Raw genomic sequence first — 21,591 nt, 5'->3', positions numbered from 1 at the left:
TAAGTAACAACTTTTTTACCGTCAATAAAACCTTACATTACTTCTCCATTGATCTGCAGTATCTGTAGAACTGCTAAACAAGCAAACTGCCCAACAATCTCGATGGTTGAATCAGTGGAAGCCATAGGGATACCGGCGGCCAAGCGTCACAACCTTACCGTTGACGTATCTGATTTAGCAAGAGCCATAGATCTGAATCGGGATCCAGCAGCAGGAACACGACCTAGCAGGTGCAAATTGAGCGGGAGTGGCAGACGAGTACCTCAGCAGAGCTGCCTCGGACCTCATGGAGCACAACCTTGTCGAGGTCGTTGACGCCCTTGCAGTGCATAATGGGCCTCGCCTCCTGCTTGTTCTCTTCGGCCGCCGACGACGACGACGCCGAGGCGGACATGGTGTCCCTCCGCCAGACTGAGCAGCAGCGACCACCACCGCACGCCGAGGCAAGCATAGCAGGGGGAGTTGGGGAGCGACGCGAGGTGCAGAGGAGCCGCCGAGCCGCGAGGCGGCGTAGGGAGTCACGGGTCGACCCTCGGGTCGATAGGGTCACGAACCCTTTGCCCCTCTTCTGTTTCGGGTCGGCTCGATTCGATCCACTAACTGTTTCGAGGAGTGGAGCGACTCTCGTTTGCAGTTTGATGCGAGACTGCGAGGTGGTGGTGCCGGTGACAGGTCGGGTCTCGTGCGCGGCCGCTGCACGCACGCGCGACGGGACGGGATCTACCGATCCGGGAAGCCCACACTTTGCAAAAGCTTTGGCCTGCCAGCGCGCTGCGCGCACCGTTACGTGCGAGCGAAGCGGGGCCCCGATCGGACCCAGGCGGCCGGGCGACGACGACACTGGCGCATGCTGCCACTGGTGCGAGCGCAGGGCGGGGCACAGGTGTCCTGTACGGTCGCACAGTAGCTCACGGCCGGGCTTACGCGGCCGGCCGGCGACCATACATCCAAACCTGGAGGAAGGGATATACCCCTCGCGCCAGCCTAGCTTGTTTTGGAATCTAAAATGGAGAAAAGAAAGGAATCTAAAATTCTAAATAGAGAAACTGAAAAACACAGTACATGCATAATAAAACATAAAAGTAAACAAAAAGAACTTTAGGATTTAAAGACTTGGAAATGACAACGTTTATCTTCTTGGTGAAACGCGGGAATGCATAATACAGTAGTTATAGGATGTTATTAGCTAGGCAAGTAGTACAACACTACAAGAACTAACTAACATTTCAGTGACGATAGATTAATAAGACGAGGAAACGATTAAAGATGACGGCACACTCATCCATATTTGACATGTACTCCAATATTAGCTCTCTGTCTTTATTGACACGTTGACCCCCTGCTAGTTGTGAATCCCACGGTGAGCTACCTCTCGTAGACAAGGATTGGATGACAACAACTGAGGGCCTCGTCGTAACGTAATAAGAATAAAAGAAAAGCAAAAATAACATATAAATAAGATGAAAACGTAGATAGACAACATTTAGCAGTGTTTTCCTCTCACAACAGTTTAATGAATAATACTTTTAGGCATAAAGGCCTTGTTTAGTTCACCCTGAAAACCAAAAAGTTTTCAAGATTCCCCGTCACATCGAATCTTGTGGCACATGCATGAAATATTAAATATAGACGAAAACAAAAACTAATTACACAGTTTAGCTGTAAATCACGAGACGAATCTTTTGATCTCAGTTAGTCCATAATTGGATAATATTTGTCATAAACAAACGAAAGTGTTACAGTACCGAAAACTTTTCACTTTTCGGAACTAAACAAGGCCAAATTTCCAGACAAGCGAATAGTATTGGGTAACATAAGAACTTCATAGGACCATTTATTTGTTGGATGCTCATGGCAACACTAGCGGTAAATATGAAACTGATCAATCTTTGTTCGGTAGTGCTCGTTTTCACTTCTCTTTGTGTTGTACCTGCTTGTTTTCAGTCCTCTTCACACGACCCCTAAAGGAATTTGACCTTGTTTGGTAGTGCTCTCTCTTGTGTAGAGGAGCCAAAGCCCTTGAAATAGCCTTGGGTCCTTTTCTTTTACTAAAACATGGTTTCAAACAGCTCCTAGTAGAATTGGAGTAGAAGAGAAGTCCTGCCAAACAGGATTTAAAACCATGGATCTGAATAAATTCCACCTACCGATTAAGTGATCGCTTCAATTTCATTTCCTAAGTTTTTTATACTTCCAACTTTTGTTGATATCAATACTTTATTATTGTGAAATCAATATTTTTTTGATTATGTACAATTTCAACGCGCACAACCCACATACTCCATCCACACTCAGACTAACTACACGCGCACACACACATGCGTGTCAGTACACACGTGTGTATACTCTAAATAATTCTGGACAGTCCTGCCACTAGACCATAAGCCCATTCATGTTTGATATCAGTATTAGTGTTTCTTGCCACGCGAAATTGTATTAAACCGTCAACTCAAAGACTACTAACCGGCCGGGCAAGTCCCAACTCGCTACAACGAGTTTGTAGCGTACGTACCACACAGTACGTAGCGGCACAAAGGGCTCATTAATCTCTGCCGTTCAGCCGGTGGCTACACATAGCAAACGGTACGTACGGTCTGATCAGATGACCGGGTCGATATATATATATATATATATATATATATATATATATATATATATCCGCCGGGCAGGACGGATGCATGGGGTGTCCATGTTGGCTTTCTCCGCCAGGGACGTGCCTGCCGGCGGACCTTCCGGACGTGCCACACACAACTTTCACGTTCGTACAACCCCATGTTTACTTTACCCGGCGTTGTTCGTTATAGCAGCCAACGCACTTTCCATTATTATTTGCCCATACACACACGTACGCACGGCCACACCGGCCGATCGACACGCATGTACGCGGAAAATTTTCCCCCAGTGGAGTAGGAGTATACTAGTCAATGATGGACACAGATGCTCTCTCTATATATATGGTGACACAGTTGTAAAGGTCTAAAGGATAAAAAGAGATGGATACATGTACAGTTTCAATCAGCACGTACTAGTAGTGGTTTAGTACTTTTCAAAGGTTGAGACGATCTTCAGTTCTTCACTGAAGAAATTAAAAAAAAAAAAGTGCTACTACTGGATAATTCTCAACGAGATCAGTCACCCTCTACTAAAAAGTCTGAAAACGTGCACACGCAGCAAATTGGCTCCAGATCGATTAGATTAAAGCGTGTATCATGTCATGTGTATGTATCATGTATGCACTGTAGTTGAATGCATGTGACCGGTGGGCTACAGGAGAAATAAACAGGACGGGGCCAACTCAGAGGCAACTCCGATCTGCTACAGTCCTCTGATCAATCACCGGCCGGAACCAGAACCACAACCACGACGACGCAACCCCGGAACCCATTTATGTGCGCCTCTCACCTTCCGCTCCATTTCTATAGCGACCGCGACGCGACGGGCCGGCGGCAGGACCACTCGGAACTCCGAGGCTTCTGAGGTTACTATCGATCGATGGCGGTGGTTCCGCAGCGAGGTGCGCCCCCCTACCCCTTCACGATCGTAGCGTCGTGGGATAGATGGATGAGTGAACTATACTGAGCTATACTAGGAACAGGATGGCCATTCATGACTCGCGCCTTCAAATCATGTTGGCCACTTCCCTTTCTCGGTGGCTAGATCATCATGACAAGGATGAAACGGAGAAAGGATAGGTGATCGGCTGGTTTCTTGAGTTGCTCCAGTGGGGATACGGGATCCGCTAGCTGCGTGCGAGAATTGCCCCCGTGTTAGTTTTTAAACCCACAGGAATAAGAAGAACACTCCCATCGGTTTAAAAAACCGGAAAAAAAAACACATTGGTAGAAATCCGCTTACGACACAAAACACTTAGAAAATAATATAGTTGCTTGAAAAGAATATTTTATTTCTAACACTAAAAAACCGACAGGAGTCGGCTATTGGCCTACGGGAGGCTTCCCCCCGCCTTACCCTCCCCCATGCTCGACGCCCAACGTCGCCTCCTCGATCTGCATCCAACATCAGCGCCCAATCTGCTTCCACTCGTCGACGTCTCCTCTCCATCTATGCCACAATTGCTCCCTCCTTCCATCGCCCCTCTCCACCTACATACACCGTTGGCCCCTTTGCCTTCACGCGACGCAGCCACCCTCTTCGCATACACATGCTCGTGGTGAGCACGCAACAACATAGAGAGCATAAGAAAAGATCCGCTATCGATTGAAAGAGGAGTAGGAGGTTTGCTGCCACAAGAGAGGGAGGAGAAGATCCTACCGCAAGAGGTGCAAGGGAAGAACAAGACATGCAAAGTAAGGAGTTCACTTAAACCCTAAAAGACGATTAATTCGTCCCCATATATATTTTTTATAGTGCCGAAGCATTCATGTGCATTGTGAAATATATGTTTCTATACATTCATATAGGGGGTTAGGAAAAACATGATTTTGGAAAAGTTTTCTGATGACCGACATCAGGAAATATATTGTATTTTTTCCTGTCGATACGTCTTGTGGACTTGTTTTTAGCCTATTAATGGTTTCGGCTAGCAAGTATTTTCTACGGCTTGATAGTGTTGTGCTTAATTAAATTCAAAAGACTAGTCTATAGGCGAGTGTTGCCTTGCATTATATGTGTTGTGTTCTCCACCATCAATTTTTATGTCAATCTAAACCTAATATTTTTCCGTACACTGGCCTAACTCTAACACCCTTATTATAATCATGAAACGACTTGATACCTAGTTTATATGGTGTAGGGCTAAGTGTCCAGATGCGGGCCATTATTTTATAGGAAGAGTGTCTGTAGTCATGCCTTAAGGATATGTAGGCACATTGCTGAATCTCGTTAAATATGGTGTCTCGATATTGTTCTCACTTGTGTATTTTCTTTTATGATATTATGTTTCTGCATACTTCGGTTAGTAAATCCATTCATATCTGAATCGAACTGAGCACTCTGACCTATACACCACATACATGTATGGTAAAAGACATGTTTCCACGCTATACATCATCGCTTTGCCATTTGATGATCTATATCTGATTGGGACGTACTTGGCACACAATTATTATGCATCAAGATATATCGCTGTCTCCGTTGAGAGAGCGAAGGTGATTGCATTGTTTGATTAGTAACATTGCAGGTGGACGCCCCTACCTATGTGTGTCTAGGTATCTAGCACGTAGTTGTGCACAATGTCAAATTTCCAACAACAGGTACGTTGCCTTGTTTCGTTCTATTGACACTTGATTTTGATGGTGTCTTGTTTTTTTCCTTGAAAGAAAGTCTTGGGGTGATGTCTCGTCAAATATCAACTGTGTGATAGGGGGTTCACGATTTTTTTCAGTGAGCTAGGTTCACAGCCACAGCGAAAGCTAGACTCGAATATGGCCAGCTGGTTTCTTCGGATGCAGGCAACCTAGAACTCTAGAAGAAGAGTACAAGAGGATAAAAAGCATGCATGCGATGTATCGTCATTGCTTGCCATCGAGGTCGAGGCCTTATTTAGTTGGAGGTCAAAAAGTTTTTTTATGTCACATTAAATATTACACGGGTGTTGTTGAAGTGTTCGGATACTAATAAAAAAATAAATTACAGAAACTGTAAGAAAACTGTGAGATAAATTTATTAAGTCTAATTAATCCATCGTTACTACATGTGTTATTGTAGCAATTAGTGTCTAATTATAGATTAATTAGATTTAAAAGATTCGTCTTGTAAAATCTAATTAATTTATGCAACTAGTTTTTTTAATTTTATCTATATTTAATATATACTTGGTAGGTTGCGCTCTCTCTCGTGTGGCCGTGTTTGTCTATCATCCGGCCGGTGCTTAATTGTACCAGTCAGCGACAGCAATTAAGCAGATCTTCCTCCATGTTACCCATGAACGGACACACGTGTCGAACCGCCATGAACAGAAAAATGACACGCCACTAGGAATGCACGTGACTACGTAATACGCGAGTCTGTAGCTATAGCTAGAACGACACACCGTATGGGCAGATCGAAATACATGTCATGTTGGCAGTAATGTCTCAGGCTAGCCTAGCCGGCACGTCCACCCTATGCTTGGGTCTTGGGACCAACAACGTGGTTTGGTTTGGTCGTTTTCTCTGTATTTCAATTCTGTATAATCTTTTGCCATCTCGAGAAAAAATGGGTGCCTTTCTTTTTCCATTTTTCTCTTCACTTGGACTCCTATGCTCAAATGGAAATCAGATCCATGAATATTAGAATATCATGGTTATGTACGTTGTTGATCAAGTGGCGGTGGAAATTAGATACTGAAGATGGTCTGTGGCAAGACATCATCAGATTTAAGTATCTCATTCACAGACAGACAGACTCCCCCATCTGGGCAGACTTATTGAACATCAGAGGTATATATATTTGCAGGGGAGAGTGGTGAGAATTAGAGATGGGCAGAAAGCCCCCTTTTTTGGGGAAGATAGATGGTTCCTGATTATTTTCATTGTGCCAGCAACTGCAGCACTGGTGAAATCCAATTCTCAAGCCATAACTTTTACTAGATGGTTGGTTGATGAATCGAGAGTGAGTTGGAAAAAATTTTTGGCTGAAATTGCTATTGTACATTTGAGAGATGGTAATGGTGTGATATCTTGGAAATTTGGCAACAAAGGCCATTTTACTGTTAAGTCTGTCTATAATGCCCTGACTTCCAATGAACCTGGGCCATATTTGAAAAGGATTTGAAAAGAGAAAATCCCAGCTAAAATCAAAATCTTTTTATGGATGATTTCGAACAATGCTATTCTAACAAAGGACAATATAAAAAGAAATTGGCCTAGTGATCCTACGTTATTTTTGTCCTTTGGAAGAAAATGCTTCACACCTACTTTTCCAATGCAGTATTGGCTGGCGTCAATACTGTGCTCCAGATAGCTGTGAAAATCAGTTGGGCGACAGATGTTAGAAGGCAATGATGCAAGTCATCAGAAGGACTAAGATGCATTCCATATTGCTTTTGGTTGGCTGAAGATCTGCTGGTGTCATGGCTGAAGAAATTATCTTGCTGTTTTCTGTTTGGAGATACTTCTGTAACGATCCTGTCATATCGCTTTTCGTTAAGTGTTCCTGTTATGTTCAGGTTGCCTCGTCTGAGACAGATGTGTAGGCTTGGTTCAAGCAAGCTTTCGCTTGAGCTTATCTTCCAAATCTACTAACTATTTAACAGTATTTTTCTCTCATAAGAAATCAGCGAATAATACTTTCAGCCAAACAAATAGGCTCGAATGTTGTATTTCCATTATGTCTTTAACGGAAATGGGGAAAGTCCCTCAGTTTTAAAAAAATGTACGTTTTTGAATCGAATAACAAACAAATGAGAGCAACAAATGATTGATATTAATTGCCCCTGGACAAACTTTGAGTTGATTTTGTTTCAGAATGAAATAACAAACTTGTGTAACATACACTCAAAGATTTGTTATTTATTTGCATTACGCTCTGAGACTTGTTACTAGTTCCATTAAAAAAATTACTCTCCTTAGGATAGTTAGGATATTCACTTGTAAGTGCAGCAAAGATTTTAATTAAGCACCTAACCTTAGAAGAGTTTACTAAAATTCGATGGCAAAATTAGAAAATGTTGACAGTATTGTTACATGGACCAAACTTTTCCGTGATGTCTTCTCAAATGATAAGTAGGGACGACAGTTGTAGCACTGATAAAATAATGTTCTGTTATATGGTAGTAGTGCTAGTACTAAGACTGTTCCGAGGTCAGAACTCAGAACTAATCTGGGCCACACGGCAAAAGCGAAAGGAACGGAACGGAAAGGCACGCTGGGCCGTACAGTGCCCCATTTCGCGGAGAACAGGCCCATTAGTGGGCACGGGTGGTGTGGTCCAGGTATTAGCGAGGCCCAATCAGGTGCTCACTCCATCCGCGGGCAGATGCATGGGTCCGTGGATACGGTACGAGTCGAGGACTTGGGTTGGTGCGGTGCACGGCACTCAGTAACGTGTAGGAGTACTTGCCAGGACTGGTCCGGGTACAAAACTTTGCTGGACTGGACCATTTTGTCGCGCACCGGCCGGCTCAACTCATCAGTCATCGCCAGCTTTTGGAAATTGGAACCCTCCTGCTTTGGAGTACAGGCAAAAAGGTACACTTAAACTCACCCAAAAAAAAAACAATAATAAAGCAGCATTTCCCACTACTAGTAGGGCAAGCCCAGTACGTACCTAGAATGGTGCACGATATTCTGAACCTAGCAGAAATGCAGAATCAGATAGCAGCAGCAGTAGTAGCTGTTAAAGTGGAAACATGCATCAAACCAAACGCCCTCGCGAACCCAGTTCTAGTTTGCTGATTGATTAGTGGCACTGCCTCGCGAGAGCGAGACGCGATGATAGGGGAGGTCCTTAGCAGCCATGTTTTTGTTTTTTTCCGTTTCCATAACGGAAATGAGAAATTAAATATCATTTTATAACGTAGAAATAAGAACATTTATGTTTTCGAAACGTAGAGGTTCTCACAACATGGAACATCCGAACGTTCCCAATAAGGGGAAGGTCACTGGCGTGTGATGTGGACGTGCAGAACAAGGGACAAGGAGAAGGCCACTGGCGTGTGATGTGGACGTGCAGAACAAGGGACAAAGCGTAGGGCACATGATATGAGCTGTAAAGTGCACATAGCCACGGAAGTTTGGCCACACATGAGGGAACCATGAAAACGATAGAAGCGAGCGTCTAAAGTGTTGTTGTTGTTGTCGTCAAAACACGAGTTGAAACACCTTAATTCGTCAAACAAGATCAAGAGTTAAAGACGAGATCTAGACAACCATAGGAATTTTGTGAAAAACATCGTTGTCGATCAGTTAAATACGATCTATGCGACGACCTCCCCTTCTACTATTTTACTTCTTCCTTTTACCCAAGCAAACTGGCCTAGTGTGGCCCAACCATCACCACGCCTACACCTCCATCGAGCTCGTCATTGTCTTCCTTGTTTCCATCTCCGATACCGGTACCTCTCTCACTCCCTCATCTCCAACTCCACCGGGCAACTTAGAAGAAAAAGGGTTCAGGGAGTATGGACAACAGTGACGATCACGAGGAAGAGGGAGGCCGCAAAAGTTGATGGGCTGCAGTGGGCCGCGCGGGAGAGGCACTAGGCCCAATCTCGCCTGGTCGGTAGGCGGCTCGGTGCCCCTGGGTCGGCACCTAGATGTCCCCACAATTTTGCCTCACCTCTAAACCTCTGATGCCCTGACTACCATGATCTGATATATGGGTCTTGTTTAGTTCTAAAAAATTTTAGAAAATCGACACGGTTGTACTTTCGTTTGTATTTGATAAATATTGTCCAATCATGGACTAACTAGGCTCAAAAGATTCGTCTCGTCAATTTCGACTAAACTGTGTAATTAGTTTTTATTTTTATTTATATTTAATACTCCATGCATATATTTAAAGATTCGATGTTGCAAATTTTTTTAGAAAGGTCATGATCCCATCCTGGCCCGTGGTGGGAAGTGGGAACCCACGGCGACGTTCCGTCTCTGCAACCGTTGCCCCAAGCCGCCAGGCCCCAGCGGTTGGCACGGAGACAGATTCGCGGGCGTTTTCTCCGTTACCCCGCTGGCTGCCCGGCTGCCCAGGACGTGGCCGATAGCCCGGCAGGGGAGCGACCGAGCCCCGTCCCGTTTGGCTTGTGGTGTGGGGGAGTTGGCGCAACGCAACGCGGACTGCGCCGGAATCCGACTTTCCCCGCGGCCACGTTGACTCCTCGCGCTCCCACGCTGTTCTGTTCGCAAACGGTAGGGGGCGCCCACAACAAATGCCTCTGCGGCTGCTGGAGCGGTCTCCTTTCCTAGCTTCCTCCCCCAATCCGCCCTTGGGCTTCGCTGGCGGTGGCGGCGGCGGCGGCTGGGGAAGGCAGGAATCCCGGCCTTTGCTTGCGCGCTACTCCGGGCACCGGCTGCTGCTCGCTGGTGAGCGCTCCCTCCTCCTCCTCCTCCTTACTTACCCTCCTTGAGCGCTGCTCCTGATGGATAATCGATGGATCGCTTGGCTTGTTGCCTGCTTCTTCTCCGCAGGAATTTCATGGATTCCTTGTTAAGGTACATAGCAATCGGTCGACTTAGGAGATACCTACTCTTTGCGTGTGCTGTTTCCAAACACCATTTCACATAGTAGTACTAGTACTAGTACTGGTAGAGTGGTAGTACATAAATCTGTTTAGAAATCAGTTTGGATTTCACGGGGCCCTTTGGTGTCGGCTTCGCAGCAGATTCAAGTCAACTGAGTTCGGTACTTACTGATATAGCATCGAGCATGTAACGCTTAAGATGTAGTTGGTCCTAGGGCATCCTTTTATTTCTTTCTCTAGAGTTATATATGTACACATTTTCAGTTCTGTACACCTGTAGTTGATCGATATAACTCTGCTCGAGTGCCCTGATAATTTTTAGTTAAGGAAAAAAAGAAGAAGCATGGACCCAAGGTATCAAGAGTATAATTGTTGGGATCTCTGAAAATATTGGAACTGGGTAGGAATAGCCGGACATTTTGTGAAAACTAATTAACGTGACTGCTTTTACAAGGATAACGAGTTAGTAATCAACAAACATGGATTGTACAGCTCTGGAACCAGAATTGTTTTACGTAATACTTTGGAGATGTTTTTTTTTTAAAAAAAAAATTTGAAGTTTGTCATAAACTTTTGCATTGTTTCATTAGTTCTTTCTACTCCCTCCATCCCAAATTATAAGACATTTTGGCTTTTCTAGATACATAGTTTTTGTCATGCACTTAGATATACACTATGTCTAAATACATAGTAAAAGTAATGTATTTAGTGAAGCCAAAACGTCTTATAATTTGGAATGGAGAGGAATACAAGGTTTCATTATGATATCGCATACCTGGTCTTTGACCCCCCTCACAAACTTCAATTTCTTTCATTCTTCCTTAGCCGTGACATTTGACTAAAATTAACACTTGCTTCGAAAAACTGTTTCTGAGTAAGTTATGAGTTCATTCTAAATGGCTTTTAGTAACTGTCATTTCCTTTCTTTTGGACTGCTTCTTGTTTTTGCAGAAATGGTTAGCCAGTAGTATGTATGTGCATTCTGTATATATACAAGAGAGCAATCATTTCTGTGGAAAATGGCATTTTCAGTCTGAGTGTTAAATAGGGCGGCGTACCTTGTGGAAAGGGGTCGAATTGTAATCTGACACTCCACATCTCCAGCTGAACAAAATGGCTTCCAACGGTAACGGAAATCTCAAAGCTGACATTGAACCAGTAGAGTCAATAGCTTCAGACAATGTTCCAGGAGCAACAGGCATCAACAATCTTGCCAGTCAGGGTGTTTCAGAACGTGGAAAGCGGTGGAGTGGGTTTAGGAATTTCTGGAAACGCCTTTGTACTGGCCCCCAGTTAAAGAAGTTTGGTTCCTCAACTTCGTTCAGGTTTCAACAGATCGCAATTCAACGGGATGAGTTCTCACGTTCGATCCATTCGGACAACCATGTTAGCCATGAGCATTTCCAGTTTATCAGGAGGATTAATTGGGAACAGCTGTGGCTGATGGCCAAGAATTGGATAAAAGAGCCTATGAATATGGCCCTTTTTGTTTGGATTGCTGTCGTTGCTGTATCTGGTGCAATTCTCTTTCTTGTTATGACTGGAATGCTGAATCGTGTTTTGCCTAGCAAATCACAAAGAGACACCTGGTTTGAAGTGAACAACCAAATCCTGAATGCATTATTCACGCTCATGTGCCTTTATCAACACCCACAACGGATCTACAACTTTGTGCTTCTTTGCCGATGGGAGCAGAAGGACATTTTAAGGCTTAGGAAGATATATTGCAAAAATGGAACATATAAACCTAATGAGTGGATGCACATGATGGTGGTCGTAATCCTTCTTAATTTGAACTGCTTTGCTCAGTATGCCCTGTGTGGTCTAAACCTAGGGTACCGCAGATCTCAACGGCCTCCTATAGGTGTTGGCCTCACTATTTCTGTTGCAATTGGGGCTGCAGCATTCGCTGGTCTGTACAATATCATCAGCCCTCTTGGGAAGGATTATGATACAGAACATGCAGATATCGATCAAGAAGCACAAATCGATGTTGCCTCAACTGAGAGCGGCAGGCCAACTTCACGGGTTAAATCATTTGAGAGGAGATACTCTTTCATCCAGAGTGATGAACGCCGTTTTGTAGAGAGAAGGCCTCAGTGGGTTGGCGGACTAATGGATTTCTGGGACCAGATATCTATTGCGTACTTGTCACTTTTCTGCAGTTGCTGTGTCTTTGGCTGGAATATGCAGAGGCTTGGATTTGGTAACATGTATGTCCACATCGCAACGTTTCTGCTCTTTTGCCTGGCTCCATTTTTTATCTTCGTCCTGGCAGCTGGCAATGTTGACAATGAATCCCTTCAAGTGGCATTGGTGCTGACTGGACTTTTCCTGTGCTTTTTTGGTTTACTGTATGGTGGCTTCTGGAGAATTCAGATGAGGAAGAGATTCAACCTGCCAGAAAACAACTTCTGCTGCCACAACCCAGATGCATCAGATTGTTTCCAGTGGTTGTTCTGCTGCTCATGCTCACTTGCTCAGGAAGTCAGGACCGCAGATTACTACGATATCACAGAGGACAGGTCACCCACAGGGCAAGTAACTGGCGAAACCCCCCGCGTAATGATGTCCCCATTGCAGCGTGAAGATGGTCTGGCCCTTTTCAAGTCAAGTCCAAGTTCGCCATATAGGAGCGGCAATGCTAGTCCATCGATCTTTATCCTGGAGAGCCCGTCAGCCCCACGCAGGTCATCTGGTTCCTCGCCTCAGGGTGGTTCACCGACAATGGGTGATAGGGTGATGAAGGCACCAGCTCCATCTGTTCTTCAAAGAGAAGGTGGACCAGATCATGGCAAAGGGGTGATCCAATGAAGCAGTTACCGGTCGCATGAGATGTGTATATTTTTTTGTAAAGGAAATACATCCTCGGCAGAAAATTTTCTGTGCTGTTACTCTTTCTTATTCTCAAGAAATGTATAGACTGTCCAGTTCTGTTATGCATTTCAGCTCCGTCATGCACGGTTGGTTTTGATGTGAGGTGCAATTATTGTATAGATCTCTCATTTGTTGTTCAGTATCTGCTGGTGTGTTCATGATAACGGAAGTGTGCTGCTGCTGATAGTCCGTCCATTTGTCGCAGCAATTTGAGCAATGGTTGTTGTCTCAGCCTTTATCTACATGCACATTCTTTCCACCATACTCTCATGTTTCATCGTGGAATTTTATATGATTCTGGGATAAGCCTTCTTCCGTGATCACGGCATCTCCTTTTATTACTGCACTAGTGTCCAAGTGATCTCTCTTCTCTCCTCTCCTGTTATACCTATTTCTTCTCCAACAATCGTAAAACTTACAGCATGACAGTTTCAGTTCCCGGTTCAGTAGCAAACCATTCGTCTAGGATCTGCACAGGAGATTGCCAGGATATATATAACTTTGACAAGTTCAACACCGCCACCCGTTTCATCATCTGTTTTCATTATAGTTCCGAAGGGAAGCATTTGATTCATAGCAAAATCGTCACCTGGAATCTGGTATATGGTATTGGGGTGAGCTTTTCATTTTCTTAATGGCAAAGTTGTTTGCTTTATAGCAGATTAGATCAATAGCTGTCATTGTCAATGATTAATTAGTCTACTAATCGATGATCGAATGTTTATTTTTCTTGTGAGAACTTCAAAATTTTCTCTCTATTTTACTAGCATGACTTGCCTGAGGAATCTCTTGCTCAATGGCAAATTTTTCTGATCTGGGATGAACAGAGTATGCTTGAAACGTTCAGCAGACCAATAATCCATACCGTCATCTGTTGTGCTGCACTTTTTTTTTTACCTTTCTTGGAGAGGGATACATTTGAGGCGTTACACTGGTACAAATAACTCTCATCGAACCCCGTGCCAAAGTCAATGAAAGGTACGTATGTTTGTGGTAGAACATGGTTTTCAGAATGCATCATCACCACCAGCAGAATAAGACCGGTTCTCCGTTCAAGTAAGCACAGCTTCTCGCCTTCCATTTCCCTGTTCCTCCGTCCCAAGCAAAGAGCCATGCATGGAGAACAGCTCTTACTATCACGCGTTGCCCCTTTTGCCTGCCTCCACTCGGGAGGCAATTTCTCAGAAAGTTTTGGCGGTGGGCAGTGGCACGAACGGAACGCCTCTTGACCGTCCCCGGCCGCGGCCGGCCATCTTCCGAGAATCGTCATCGCCCAGGCGAGCGTACGGCGCGAGGCGTCGACTCGAGAAGGAGAATCACATGCGTTCCGTTCCGTTCCGTTCCGAGCTGCCTGCCTGCCGTTCGGTTCGGCGTCTGAACTCGACTGGCGCGCGAGTAAAAACGTAAACGAAGCCGCGTGCACGCGTCCGTCCGTTGCCCGTGCGCGCGACTTGCCATTGCCACGGCGGGGCGCGCGGAGGTCAGGTCGGTCTCGCACGTGCCGCGGGCGCGCGGCGACGGACGGGCGGGGCGGCGGCGGTCCGTCCGTTTTTGGTCGAAAACGCTTCGCGCACGGCAGGGCAGTCAGCCAGTCACGTTTCTTTTCGTAGCGCGCTGCTGCGAAGTGTCGGGGGCGTCCCGTTCCCGTTCCCGTCCCGTCCCGTCCCTACTTCAGTGAACACCCCTTCTGCTGTCCTGTCCTTGGGGGCTTTTAACTGATCTGTCGTGACGGAGACCATGGACTTCGATAGATCTGTTTGCCGAGATCTGGTGCGTTTGAAGCTAATTTTGTCTGCACGCATGGCTTAAGAACTATAAGCTTTTGCAGTTTTGGGGCCAGTGCTCGTCAAAACTTACGAAGTCATGCTCATGCATCACGCAGTGCTAATAAGGCTATATAAGCCAAGTCAAGCGAGCCACTAAATACAGGTTTCTTTGAAGTACGCAGTAGAGTGATCAAAGAACAGGTCAAGGTACCTGCTACCTTACAAATTCGATCATCCATAGCTCCACCTCTACCAGCAAGCAATACAATAATCCAGAATAATCACCGTTTCCGAGTCTGCTGACTCCTCCAGCTGCAGCTAGAAGCTGAAGTTGCAACCATACCAGATAAACGGAGCAAAAAAGAATTCAGCTGCAGAACCGTTCAACACGACCCATTTTGACAACCGGAGAGCAGTGGAAATTTCAGCTGCAAATCGAATTTTAAAACACACCGAGCTCACTTTATCTACGACGGTTTGCTACGCAGGGCAGTCCTCCCATTCGCCGCGCTCACCGCTGCATAGATTCGCTCTGATTCACCTCGCGTAAACTAAGGCCTTGTTTAGTTCAAAAAAATTTTGCAAATTTTTTTAGATTTTCCGTCACATCGAATCTTTAGACGCATGCATCAAGTATTAAATATAGACGAAAATAAAAACTAATTACACAATTTAGTCGGAATTGACGAGATGAATCCTTTGAGCCTAGTTAGTCTATGATTGGACAATATTTGTCAAATACAAACGAAAGTGCTACCGTGTTAATTTTCCAAATTTTTTTAAAACTAAACAAGGCCTTCCGATCAGCACGATGTGATTAGCCCTTAGTACTCCCTCCGTCCCTAAATAAATTAATTTACAAAATTTAGCCAATTTTGTTAAGATTTGACTAAGGCCTTGTTTAGTTCCAAAAATTTTTAGGAAACGGCACTGTAGCATTTTCGTTTGTATGTGATAAATATTGTCTAATTATAAACTAACGAGGCTTAAAATATTCGTCTCACAAATTATAGATAAACCGTGTAATTAGTTTTTATTTTTATCTATATTTAATGTTTCATGCATGTGTCTAAAGATTCGATGTGACAGGAATCTTAAAAAAATTAGGATTTGGGAAGGAATTAAGGCCCTATTTAAATTGAAGATGAAAAATTTTTGAGTGTCACATCGGATACTAAAACTTTTTAGAGTGATACTAATTTGATACTATAAATCTTAGCTTTTTAAAAAATATTTAATCAGTTTGAAAAGTTTAACTTCAAATAATCCTAGGAATTAATAAGAACCCCCCCCAGGACCCTTGAGCAGGTCAAAGAAACCATCCCCGACCGCCACTCCACCGCTGGCTCACGCCGTCACCGCGACCCGCACCGGCCAACCATGGGGGCCCACGGGCCTGCAGGACGCGCTCCCGTCCCGCCATTGGTGGGTGAGGAGGATCTTCGAGCGGGGGAAGTGTGGAATGGCCGCTGCGCAGCCGCACGCCAGTCAGACGCCCGGGGAGCGCTGACTGGTCAATGGTCAAACTTTCGAACGTCTATATAGGCCGCAGACGGGTCGGTCTCGACTCTCGACATCACTTCACCATCCTATACGCCGTCGCCCGCCCGGCTGCTTCTCGTTCCATTCGTCTTCGTCTTGCCTCCCTCCGGCAGCCTCCGACGACCCTCCTCTCCTCGCCTGCGATGACCTCGACGCCGGGGAGCTTCGGCGGAACGCTGGCGGCTAACTCTGGGCCGGTCGCGCTCTCGTTCCCGACCACCTCCTTCGCCAACTTCCTAGGCGGCGGTGGCTCCTCAGCTTCTAGCAGCGGAGCGGCGGACAACGGGGGAGTCGGGCTGTCCAAGTTCAAGGCCATGACCCCGCCTTCCCTCCCGCTGTCGTCGTCGCACCCGCCGGCGTCGCCGGCGTCGTACCTCCACGCCTTCTCCGGCATCCTCGACTCGCCGATCCTCCTCACTCCCAGCGTAAGTTAGCACGCACGGAGCCGCCGGCGTGCATGCATGAACGTGCGTTGTTGCGTCGAGCATGTTTGTTTGCCGCCTGTCAGTTGCTAACGCGAAGGTTTTGCTGATGTTTCAGCTATTCCCGTCGCCGACGACGGGCGCGATCCCGTCAGAGCCCTTCAACTGGATGGGGACGTCGGAGAGCCTAAGCGGCAGCGTAAAGACCGAGCAGCAGCAGTACACCGACTTCACGTTCCAGACGGCGGCGTCCGCACCGCCGGCGACGTCGACGTCGACGATGACCGGTGCCTCGCACTCGGCGTCCTATCTGCAGTCATCAGTGCTGATGGCGCCGTTGGTAAGCGATATGATTGACATCATGAACTAGTACTTCACGGTAGAATATCTGAATACAGAGGCAGCAAGCAAACTCCAGTCAAGAAAGTCCACGCACTCGTCTCTAGCAGTTTGCCTGTAGCTTGTAGCGCCTGTAGTACTGTAGTAGTACTAATGTGTGTCCTGTTTTAAGATGCTGACATGTTCTTTTTTTAACTTTATTTGGATAATTTGGACATCTCTCATGACGCCAGATGTTGATCTCATGCATGCATGCCCCCAACTGTTGCTTTCAATGATCACAAATCTACTATAGCACTAATTCACGATAGTCAATAATGTCGAGCGATTCTCAAGACCGAGTAGAGCAAAGTCCATTTTAATTCGAAAATCATTATATTGTTTAAATCATACGTATTTGATGTCTAAAAATAGCGCTGCACTGTTATATATATGTAGGGACGAGTAGGAGACTCGTACAACGGCGGCGAGTTGCAGCAGCAGCAGCAGCAGCCGCCATGGGCCTACCAGGAACCGTGTACGCAATTCGAGGCGCCGGCGGCGGCGCAGCCTGACAACAGCATGCTCGGGAACGGCGGCTACGGCGGGGCTCCCGGGCCGGCGGTATCCGGCTGCTTCCGCGAGCAGAGCCAGAGCAACCGGCCGTCGTCGGACGACGGGTACAACTGGCGCAAGTACGGGCAGAAGAATATGAAGGGGAGCGAGAACCCGCGCAGCTACTACAAGTGCAGCTTCCCGGGCTGCCCCACCAAGAAGAAGGTGGAGCGGTCGCCGGACGGGCAGGTCACGGAGATCGTGTACAAGGGCGCGCACAACCACCCGAAGCCGCAGAGCACCCGCCGGAGCGCAAGCTCGGCGCCGGCGCCGGCGTCGCACGTGCTGCAGAGCGTCGGCGACGCCGTGCCCGAGCATTCCTTCGGCGCGCTGTCCGGCACACCCGTGGCGACGCCCGAGAACTCGTCGGGGTCATTCGGCGGCGACGACGAGATCAACGGCGTCAGCTCGCGGCTGGCCGGTAACTTCGCCGGCGCCGACGATCTCGACGACGATGAACCCGACTCCAAGAGATGGTGAGGCACCGAACTTTCGAACGAACACGCAGTCTGTTCAGTGCGTGTTGCAGCATGGGTGTTAACGTGTTACGGTTCCTTCCCAGGAGGAAAGATGGTGGCGACGGCGACGGAGGGGTCTCGTTGTCCGGCAACAACCGGACGGTGCGGGAGCCGAGGGTCGTCGTGCAAACGATGAGCGACATCGACGTCCTCGACGACGGCTACCGGTGGCGCAAGTACGGGCAGAAGGTCGTCAAGGGCAACCCGAACCCGAGGTACGTACTATACTGCTGGCTGCTGCGACGACGGAAGCGTTCGAGTTTCGACGCGTGTGAGCTCACATGCATGCATGCACGTCTTGCAGGAGCTACTACAAGTGCACGACTGCAGGGTGCCCAGTGCGGAAGCACGTGGAGCGTGCGTGCCACGACACGCGCGCGGTGGTCACCACGTACGAGGGCAAGCACAACCACGACGTGCCGCCGGCGCGCGGCAGCAGCGCCTCGCTCTACCACCGCGCCGCGCTGGCGGCGCATCAGATGCCGCAGCAGGCCGGCGGCGGGAGCTGCTACCAGCAGCAGCAGCAGCATGGCGGCCTCGTCCGGACCGCCGATGGGTTCGGCTTCGGGGCCAGCGGCGGCCTGCACGGCGGCGCGCCGATGATGCAGGCCGCGGAGAGCGGCTTCGCCTTGTCCGGGTTCGGCCACCCGGCGGGCACGGCGGCGTACTCTTACACGAGCCACCAGCAGCAGCAGACGACGACGACGAACGAGGCGATGTACTACGCCAAGGACGAGCCACGAGACGACATGTTTTTTGAGCAGCCGCTCCTGTTCTGACCGGATGAACCACACTCACTGCCGCATCGATTGGCAGGACATGCTCGCACTACTTGTGATTCTTTTTTGACTCGACACAGATTATGTACACAATCTATAGTGGTTTTGTTGATTTGTTTGGAGGCCCCAACTTTGCGGGCATCATCTGTAGACAGCCAGGGTAGCCTTCTGTAACATGTACAAGAAACGTAGGACACATCACATTATTGCTGTATAGTAGGAAGTAAGGCCATGGGGAAATGGTTTTTCAGCAGTTTGACTGCATTTTTTTTTCAAAAGGAAATTGTTGTAAGTGCTTAGATCTTAATCGATAAAGTGTTCAGTTCATGTATCTTAGTACAGTCAAAAATACACTATGCTTTTTTATCATGATTTTGTGTACATTTTTATTTCTACTGTTACTAGTAAAACAAACTATGTTTCTGCATAGACTAGGATCAATGAAGTTCATGTAATTAATATCTACACTAATAAAAGTTATTACCACTGCTCAGTGTGTGCCTTCATTTTCTAACACAATACATGTGTAGATATTCTGATGTTTATTTGGTTGTAACTTATCAATTATTCGATATTTTTATATTTGTTTTTCTCCATATATTTTCAATATGCCTTTAATTGTAAATTTGAGTTATGGTGGTCATATTGTAGCACATGTCTTATCATGTCATGACTATAAGTCTTGTCATTCAAATTTCAATCTTATTAGTTCCATATTTTTTTCTTCTAACAATTAGGCCTTGTTTAGTTCCAAAAATTGAAAAGTTTTCGGTACTGTAGCACTTTTGTTTTGTTTGTTTGTGATAAATATTATCCAATCATAGACTAACTAGGATCAAAAGATTCGTCTTGTGATTTACAGCTAAACTGTGTAATTAGTTTTTGGTTTCGTCTATATTTAATGTTTCATGTATGTGCTACAAGATTCGCTGTGACGGAAAATCTTGAAAACTTTTTGGTTTTCAGGGTGAACTAAACAAGATCTTAAGCTAAAACAGATAAAGTGTTCAGTTCATGCATCTTCTTCGTTCTACAAAAGAGTCAAATTTTACTTGCGACCATGCCGGGCTAACACGTGCTCATGAAGTCAGAAGAAATACTGAAGGCGAGTGATTCTTCACAGCTGGCCGGGCATAAAGCTGGTCGGGCAGCTGCTGGACAAACCGGTCGCAGATTTCGGATCCATCGCTGCTGCCGTCGACACGTCGCCGCCGGTGCAGTGCCCTGCAGAGGCAGATGCACGGGGGGCTTAAGTTTGACCGGAAGTCATCTTCCACGGCGTCGCGGCGACCGGCGAGCAGTAGTGCGGCACTCCTGGTCCTGGCCTCCTCCGCACTCCCAGCGAAACACGAGGATTCAGAGCACAACAACCCAACAATGCCAAGCAACTTGCAGATAAACAAAACCCAGATGAACTCAAACTAGTAATTCTGTTTGTACAGATTGGCTTGGATCTTACAATCGCTCAGTGTTTTTATCGCTCTCCAGTTTCCACTCGACTTCCGAGGCAAAGAGCGCTGAAGCAGCCCTGAAGATGCTTACACACACAAAACAGGGAGACCATGGATCGAACAGAGCCAAGCCGCGAGAGAGAACAGAGAACCCAAAACGCTTCCTCATCGGCGGCCGGCCGGTGATTCTAGATATTCACATCAGAAGATGGAGAAATGACAAAGAAATGGCGAGAACAACTCGTGGATCAGAGGGAGAGCTACTCTGACGACGGCTCCTCCTCCGCTATGCTCTCCAGCCGCGGCCGCCACACGCCGGGGCGGGCGCCGCTCCGCCGCCGCCGGTAGTGGCTCAGGCTCACCTCCCGCTTCTCCGACAGGAGCTCCCGCAAATAGTTGTCCTGCTCCGCCGTGCTCATCAGCGACGCCGCCACCGCCACAGAGGCGGCCCCGCCGCGCTTCCGGTGGCCGTGGCCGTGGCCGTGCGCCTTCTTCTTGGTGTTGCTGGCGCGGCTCTTGCTGCGCTTCTTCTTCTTCATCTCGGCGGCGGCGGGCGCCGATGAGCACGCGGCGGAGGGGATGAGGAAGTAGATGCGGCCGCGCTTGAGCTCGGAGTCGGGCGAAAGGATGACGATCTTGCGGGACGCGCCGGCGGACCACGCGTCGGTGAGCGCGTGGTTCGGGTGCGCGGCGAGGACGTCGGCCGCCGCGACGGGGCAGCTGAACTCGTCGACGTGCCCGCTCAGGTGCACCACGCGGACCACGTCCAGCGCGCCGCAGGGGAGCATGCACGCCAGGCAGCACCGGAGGCTGTTCCCCATTACCAACTTCTCCCTCCTTCCCGGCGCCGCCGGCTGCTGCTGCCTGGTGCGTCGTGTCGTGCTGACACGGGGGAGGAGATGCCCGTCGCACGGTTCCTTCTGGGGAGAGAGTTATGATGAGGTGATGGCACGGAGAAAGGCTACGACGGAGGTTTATATAGAGCTGTTTTGCCGGGGCGGCATCCATCATGGTGCATGGATGTTCAAGTGACTTGTGAGTATAATGCAATGGGTACACATTTCTTTTTCTCGTGAACGAGCCGTTACATTGTGGCGCACGGTTTAATAGCAGGCCAATGGATGACAGCAGTATAGACGCTTGAAAATTTGAAGTACTAGTGAAAGCTTTGTTTTCTTGTTGT

At 47.4% G+C, this 21,591-nt stretch overlaps 3 protein-coding genes and 2 long non-coding RNA genes across 5 annotated transcripts; 3 read left to right on the top strand and 2 right to left on the bottom strand.

Annotated features, from left to right (window-relative positions):
- Positions 1-598, bottom strand: LOC110430569. Its single transcript, XR_002447917.1, has 2 exons — positions 263-598; positions 1-169 (listed from the first exon to the last, which is right to left on the bottom strand). It is a non-coding gene; the product is annotated as an uncharacterized LOC110430569 (long non-coding RNA).
- Positions 3,997-5,565, top strand: LOC110429990. Its single transcript, XR_002447149.1, has 3 exons — positions 3,997-4,307; positions 5,141-5,213; positions 5,345-5,565. It is a non-coding gene; the product is annotated as an uncharacterized LOC110429990 (long non-coding RNA).
- Positions 9,696-13,228, top strand: LOC8064127. Its single transcript, XM_002441211.2, has 2 exons — positions 9,696-9,962; positions 11,072-13,228. The coding sequence occupies exon 2, from the start codon at positions 11,234-11,236 to the stop codon at positions 12,932-12,934; it is 1,701 nt and encodes a 566-aa protein (XP_002441256.1). The 5' UTR covers positions 9,696-9,962; positions 11,072-11,233; the 3' UTR covers positions 12,935-13,228.
- LOC8076992 (WRKY transcription factor WRKY24) lies at positions 16,349-19,288 on the top strand. The gene is made up of 5 exons (XM_002441210.2): positions 16,349-16,730; positions 16,846-17,067; positions 17,505-18,136; positions 18,223-18,393; positions 18,483-19,288. Exons 1-5 carry the CDS (start codon positions 16,449-16,451, stop codon positions 18,955-18,957), a joined length of 1,782 nt encoding a protein of 593 aa, XP_002441255.1. The 5' UTR covers positions 16,349-16,448; the 3' UTR covers positions 18,958-19,288.
- Positions 20,354-21,591, bottom strand: LOC8076991. Its single transcript, XM_002439905.2, has one exon. The coding sequence runs from the start codon at positions 21,227-21,229 to the stop codon at positions 20,669-20,671; it is 561 nt and encodes a 186-aa protein (XP_002439950.1). The 5' UTR covers positions 21,230-21,591; the 3' UTR covers positions 20,354-20,668.

The sequence above is a fragment of the Sorghum bicolor genome, chromosome 9, assembly GCF_000003195.3.
Source record: "Sorghum bicolor cultivar BTx623 chromosome 9, Sorghum_bicolor_NCBIv3, whole genome shotgun sequence".
Taxonomy (NCBI): Eukaryota; Viridiplantae; Streptophyta; class Magnoliopsida; order Poales; family Poaceae; genus Sorghum; species Sorghum bicolor.
This window is presented reverse-complemented; position numbering and strand designations above follow the sequence as displayed.

Bases quoted from the DNA above. Each gene is read 5' to 3' on its own strand.
- LOC8076991 (XM_002439905.2), bottom strand. From the start codon at position 21,229: ATGGGGAACAGCCTCCGGTGCTGCCTGGCGTGCATGCTCCCCTGCGGC.
- LOC8076992 (XM_002441210.2), top strand. From the start codon at position 16,449: ATGACCTCGACGCCGGGGAGCTTCGGCGGAACGCTGGCGGCTAACTCT. The intron at 16,731-16,845 runs GTAAGTTAGCAC...CTGATGTTTCAG, and splicing joins CGATCCTCCTCACTCCCAGC to CTATTCCCGTCGCCGACGAC. The intron at 18,137-18,222 runs GTGAGGCACCGA...GTTCCTTCCCAG, and splicing joins GAACCCGACTCCAAGAGATG to GAGGAAAGATGGTGGCGACG.
- LOC8064127 (XM_002441211.2), top strand. From the start codon at position 11,234: ATGGCTTCCAACGGTAACGGAAATCTCAAAGCTGACATTGAACCAGTA.